The sequence below is a fragment of the Cydia fagiglandana genome, chromosome 26, assembly GCF_963556715.1.
Source record: "Cydia fagiglandana chromosome 26, ilCydFagi1.1, whole genome shotgun sequence".
In the NCBI taxonomy this organism is placed as follows: domain Eukaryota; kingdom Metazoa; phylum Arthropoda; class Insecta; order Lepidoptera; family Tortricidae; genus Cydia; species Cydia fagiglandana.
Genome location: NC_085957.1, coordinates 4,066,914 through 4,073,323, shown reverse-complemented (window position 1 = coordinate 4,073,323; position 6,410 = coordinate 4,066,914). Strand labels below are relative to the sequence as shown.

Sequence of the window (6,410 nt, the reverse complement as noted above, 5' to 3'; positions counted from 1 at the left end):
CGATTTGGTGACCCCTATGTATGTATTTCAGCAAACATGGGGTAACAATTTTTTTATACTTACCACCTCACCCATATAGGCTAGATGACGATTTGTTTATGGTATTACAGTAGAACCCGCTTAAGACGATTCTGAAGGGACCTAGCAAAAACAGCGTCTTAAACGGGAAATCGTATTAAACGTGAAAAAATAACTAGTATTATTTCATGTATAAACACCGCAGCGGTGATAATGAGCGAATGATATCTAAGTGTAGGTAGGTATAAGTTCACACGCGGTTATTAATCTAATAGGAACACTAACGATAGGCTCAACTAGAAAGTCGCGGAGTACCTAAAATTGCAAATAAAAATCTGGGAGCGATAGCTTGCACTTCGTGGTCCATATATTCCATTACTGTCTAGCAAATGGCATAGCATTCTCACGCCGATAAGGACCCGACAAAAGAAATAACCTAAGGGTAGGTAATAAACGCATTAAAAAATGTTGGCTAACGGCGTATTGCGTAACAATACGACAGTACGACGGTTATGTCAATAACACAAACGTGCAGATGGTGCGTATCGGGAATTTTAGATGGCGTATTAACCCTTTAACCGCCAGAGTCTGATATATAAGACATTACATATCCAGCTCATTTCGCCACAGTCTGATAAATAAGACAAAGATCTGATTTGGTTTTTACAGCACATTTATAACTCCCGTAACTATGCCAACCTTACTCTGCGTGGTACAATTACTGTCGGTGGCGACACGAGCACGCTCGATCTCAAATTGCTGGCGGTTAAAAGGTAAGCGGGACGCGAGTCGTATTAGCCGTGAAGAAATGTATGAAAACAGTCCTTAAGTTGCAGGGACCTGCGTAAAATGGTGTATTATGCGGGAAATCGTATTAAACGTGATCGTATTAAGCGGGTTTTACTGTAATTGGTTAGGTTTGTTTTTAGGATCAAATATATGTAGGTATGTCTATATGGGAGTCATCATTGCAATGACAAAGTGTGGAGTGTTACTGTATTTTCATAGTAATTTGACATTTAAGGTGGCACTCCACATTCTGTCACTGCAGTCTGAGCAGATTTAACTCGCTTCAATTAAAATATTATTTTAATAATAAAACACTTCTATATGCTAGTTTTTTTATTAATAAAAATAGAATTTACATAATAAATGCAATTGCACCGATTTAATAACAAGTTTATCTACAAGAAAAATACAACTATGTTACGCTCAAAGAATCTTTGACTAACCCTATGAATGCCACGCTTGGTATCGTCTCTGGTCGTCCCATTCGTTTTTCGTCAAGTTCTTAAATTAGTCCTATTCTGCTTTCGTCACCCATTCTACATTCGTCACAATCGTCGGTGGCTTTCAATGTAGAATGAGTGACGAAAGCAGAATAGGACTTTAAAAACTTGACGAAAAACGAATGGGACGACCTAAGACGATACCGCCACGCCTACGTTAGGCCAGTGGGGAGACACTCCCGACTTCGGTCAAACTCGGCTCTGTTCGGCTCGGCATTGCTCCCTTGACATCCCTTTGCGTGCTCGACCACAGATAAGATAATTATTAATCACTTGAATTTTGACAACCCTAAATAGCCGAAGGGGATAGTGTCATAAGTTAGAAATGGATATCATGATTCGATCCTGAACCGCTGACAAACCTCGGCTTTGTAGGAAGTGGCCTTTCTGTACGATAGTACTATTATTTATTGTGGTTAGGCCTTTCAGGTTCCCATGTAGATATTTTTAGGGTTCCGTACCCAAAGGGTAAAACGGGACCCTATTACTAAGACTCTGCTGTCCGTCCGGCCGTCCGTCACCAGGCTGTATCTCACGAACCGTGATAGCTAGACAGTTGAAATTTTCACAGATGGTGTATTTCAGTTGCCGCTATAACAACAAATACTAAAAACAATAAAATAAAGATTTAAGTGGGGCTCCCATACAACAAACGTGATTTTTGACCGAAGTTAAGCAACGTCGGGCAGGGTCAGTACTTGGATGGGTGACCGTTTTTTTTTTTGCCTTTTTTGCATTATGGTACGGAACCCTTCGTGCGCGAGTCGGACTCGCACTTGCCCTGTTTTTTCATTCTAATTAGAACTACAGCTTGGCAAAAGAGTAGAAATTAAAAAGTGGCAACACTGTAGTGTCGTCCCTTTCAAACCAATTTATATTAGAGAACGGGACGACACTACAGTGTTGCCACTTTTTAATTTCTACTCTTTTTTGCCAAGCTATATAATATGTGACGTGCGTTGAGTTTTTATTTGAATAAAGAAATAAATCGACTTATCGGGTTTGACCGCTTAACCCTCGATTATTATCCCTATGTCTATATCTTTAGGTATTTAAATAAAAGTAAACAAACAATTTCGACGACCGGTCTGGCCTAGTGGGTAGTGACCTGGCTATGAAACCGATGGTCCCGGGTTCGATTCCTGGTAAGGGCATTTATTTGTATGATGATACAGATATTTGTTCCTGAGTCATGGGTGTTTTCTATGTATTTAAGTATTTATATATTATATATATCGTTGTCTGAGTACCCACAACACAAGCCTTCTTGAGCTTGCCGTGGGGCTTAGTCAATTTGTGTAAACATGTCCTATAAAAAAAAAATGAAAAATTTCGGGTAACATTTGGCTAACCGACCAAATACAAAACTGCATCCAGTCACTGAACGACCTGACTTTAACCTAAATTATTCGATCATGTAATGTTTTCATGTAATGTTTGTTTTGTGTGTTTGTTGTGTTGATTTTGTTTACTTTTATTGAAATACCTAAAGATACAGAGTTATAGCTTTTATGGAGTAAACTACCCCCAAGAATACGTATGTCAGTCTTTTCTCATACATTTTCGTTTCTCTAGCACGATCATGCTTTTCAGCGCGCTCGCGACCACGAACCTTAGCTCGTGGAATTTCGCTATAGATAGCCTGTACGTGCGTGTCTGTCCGTCTGTCAGTTTGAGTATGAGTATGACGAAGGTGTCTCGGCGGAGTATTTGTTTTTGATGCTCTGGTGTACTGTCTTCCATGTTCGCTTGGCTGAAAAAATAAGTTTACAATACAATACAATACAATACTCTTTATTGCACACCTCACATACACGTAGTTTACAATAAATAATAATTTTAATAAGTTTAATAATTAGATTTAGATTTACTTCGTTTTATTTAAGGTTACAAGACTCCTCTGTCCGTCTGTCTATCATCAGGCTGTATCTCATGAACCATGATAGCTAGACAGTTTAAATTTTCACAGGTATGATGTATTTCTGTTGCGGCTATAACAAAAAATACTAAAAACAAGCTTTTTTTTTTACCTGCAATGTATGTACATAACTATGTTTGTACGGGTCTTGCAAATTTTGCAAGTTAAATTTGACCCACTTCCCGGTTTTCGATGAAGATGAAAATTGGATACATATGTAAGTCGGGTCACAATGCAATATTATGGTAACATCAAGCTGATCTGATGATGGAGACAGAAGATGGCCATAGGAACTCTGTGATAAAACAATGCAACCTAACTGTGTGTGGGGTTTTTAGAATTGTCTCAATGAGTATTGTTTAGTTGCCTGTGGAAAAAAAAGTACAGTCAGCAACAAAAGCTTGGACCAAAAATAAAAACATTTGCCAAAAACGTATCATCATCTCAGCCATAAGACGTCCACTGCTGAACATAGGCCTCCCCCTTATGGGGGGTGAATGCCATAATCGCCACGCTTGGCAGGCGGGTTGGCGATCGCAGTCGAGTACTTACACCGAATTTGAGGGACGCTGCTGCCCGTCCACCGGTGGTCTTGGACGTAGTTTAAGGACATACCCGGTCCAAAAACGTATAAATATCATAAATAAATAGCTACCTAAGAGACATGTCAATCTTCCACTGCATGCCGGCCAGGCCAGGCTTCACCCGCAGGTGTGTGGGTATGTTGATGTAGAGCTGCTCCGCACACAGCAGCGTTGCCAGCTCCGCTACACAGTCGGGAGAGAATCTACAATAAACATCCAAGTTTTAAGATGTAATTTTGCAGTTAAGGGCCCCCCCACATCTAGGGTCTTTCGAGCGTCGGCGTCTACAACTGTATGGCCGCGCTCGACGCAACTGCGCAGCGACGTCATTTTGCCATAGCGCTGACCAGACGCCGAAAGACGCCGACGCTCGAAAGACACTAGATGTGGGGGGGCCCTAAGACTCACTTGTTTTAAGTCACTCGCTCGGACATATTTCGGAGAGCCTAGGTCTCCTTTCTCAAGCACTAACAATGCGAGCAGCTTTCACGACGGCCGTGTCTCGCGTACTAAACGCTGTCTGCACTTAGTGCTTGAGAAAGGAGACCTAGGCTCTTGGAAACATGTCGCGCGAGTGACTTAAAACAAAGCGAGTCTAAACTGTAAAATTATTGAATGTTAGTATGTCTCACAACAGTTTAAATTCGAAGATGTAACTAGATTAAATCTTGTAGTAGAGCATGTAGTTCTATATGTATTCAAAGAAAGTACAATTTGTTCCAACAAAATCAAATACAAATTTTAGTTAACTTAAACATTCGAGCTATTGGAAATAATGGATTATCTCTTAAATAAACCATTTTAGAAAAAGTTACCTTAAACTTTCTAAGAACACCTTCATATCCCCCAGTTCCCAGGCCTCTTTAGTGGCTGACCGGGCCCGGGCCACATGTCTCACCACCTCCCGCACTGCTGCAAACTTATCCGCGCTCATTAAGCTCGAAGTCCTGCTGTCTGGGTTGCCTTCCAATTCCTTGAGGGCCACTAGAATAGAAGATTTTTACAAGCTTTTATTTAGTTTCATGGTTTCACCTGACCGTTGTCTGTAATCAAATCTTGCAAGTTAAATTTGATCCACTTCCCGGTTTCCGATTGAGCTGAAATTTTGCATACATACGTAAGTCGGGTGACAATGCAATATTATGGTGTCATCGAGCTGATCTGATGATGGAGACCAGAGGTGGCCATAGGAACTCTGTGATAAAACAACGAAACCTAATTGTGTTTGGGGTTTTTAGAATTGTCTCGATGAGTATTAATTGCCTGTGGAAAGAAAAGTACAGTCAGCGATAAAAGCTTGTACCAAAAATGAAATTTTTGCCAAAAACTTATTTTGTTTTTTTTTTACTAACAAAAAAACAATTGTACTTGTAGGATTAAAATTGTGGTTTAAGAATGCGTAATGTCTATTTATAAACAAACATATACTCGAATAATTTGCAAAGAACTTACGTTAAGGCATATAAAAAGTGGGTTGATAATGATAACTTACAAACAACAAATGGTTTTATTTCCTTTCTCTGTATGTCAGGTGTTATATTTGATATATTTAACCATTGCGATGGAATCTCGGTTAGTAGTTCTAGTTGTTGCGACATTTTAATTGATTACATCAACTAAATTATTTTCTTAAAACTTTTTCGAAAAGAAACCCCACGTATGATTAGTAGACGATGTCAATGTCAAGTGTCAAAAACGTCAAAAATAAAAGCTGTCAATTTTTTTTTATCAGTTATGGCCTGGATGCGAGAATCCTTTAATAGTCCGATAGCAATAACTTTTCAAGTTATAAGATTATTAATGTTGCCTATTTTTTACATATAGTTTTCAGACCATATACTAAACCTAATAGAGTCTGTGCGGAAAGAGAAGAGTCGTGGCAGAAACGGGAACTAACATTTTAAATTTTATATGGCAATCAAACCTTTGACATATGTCTTGTAAAAAGTAAACAAACTTCTGTCATTGTATATTATATTAACAAAAACCGCAAGTTTTATGCATAAAATATTTTCAAAACACGATGAAACCGTACATAAAACCACGAAAAATTATATTTAACATTGTTCGGTTTTGTCAGCGGGAAGAAAACGGCTAAAAGCCGACTATCGACTTACAAAAAGTCGCGGAACGTGTTTCCGCTATTCACGGGTATTGATGTTGTATTTAATATTAAATAATTACCTATTTAATAAGCCCCCTAAGTAACTTGTCTCCGGTACATAATCGGTAAGTATATTAATTCAAAATATATTAATTTTCATAAATATGCAGGTCATTCATGATCTTTAAAATAACTGACAAATAGTCTTGATACTTGCCATTTTATGCACATTTATATGTAATTTTTTTTCAGGATTGTGTAAAAGTACCTACGGTATCTCGAATAAAAGACCGCTAAGTAGGTGATATGCAAGAATTCGTAATCTACGTGCCGGATTCAAGCACATCCAGTTCCTCACATCAATCCCTGGTTGTTCTGAAACTAGCTCAAACATAAGTGACATTGAATATTTTAATTCAGACTTCGATTACAAAGAATAAAACTTTTTCATAAAAATATTTCTTTATTTGTAAGTTCGTTTACTAGGTTCTGTTAGT

The 6,410-nt window shown here is 38.5% G+C and overlaps 1 protein-coding gene across 1 annotated transcript; it reads right to left on the bottom strand.

Moving 5' to 3' along the window:
- Positions 1–2,222: 2,222 nt before the first annotated feature.
- On the bottom strand, positions 2,223–5,475 carry LOC134677714 (COMM domain-containing protein 5-like). Its single transcript, XM_063536177.1, has 4 exons — positions 5,302–5,475; positions 4,625–4,793; positions 3,881–4,012; positions 2,223–3,060 (listed from the first exon to the last, which is right to left on the bottom strand). The coding sequence occupies exons 1-4, from the start codon at positions 5,405–5,407 to the stop codon at positions 2,850–2,852; spliced, it is 618 nt and encodes a 205-aa protein (XP_063392247.1). The 5' UTR covers positions 5,408–5,475; the 3' UTR covers positions 2,223–2,849.
- Positions 5,476–6,410: the final 935 nt, after the last annotated feature.

Excerpts from the sequence above, each read along its gene's own strand:
- LOC134677714 (XM_063536177.1), bottom strand. The coding sequence starts at position 5,407 with ATGTCGCAACAACTAGAACTACTAACCGAGATTCCATCGCAATGGTTA. Across the intron at positions 4,794-5,301 it reads AATAAAACCATTTGTTGTTT|TGGCCCTCAAGGAATTGGAA; the intron begins GTAAGTTATCAT and ends CTTCTATTCTAG. Across the intron at positions 4,013-4,624 it reads GTGTTCTTAGAAAGTTTAAG|ATTCTCTCCCGACTGTGTAG; the intron begins GTAACTTTTTCT and ends TGTTTATTGTAG.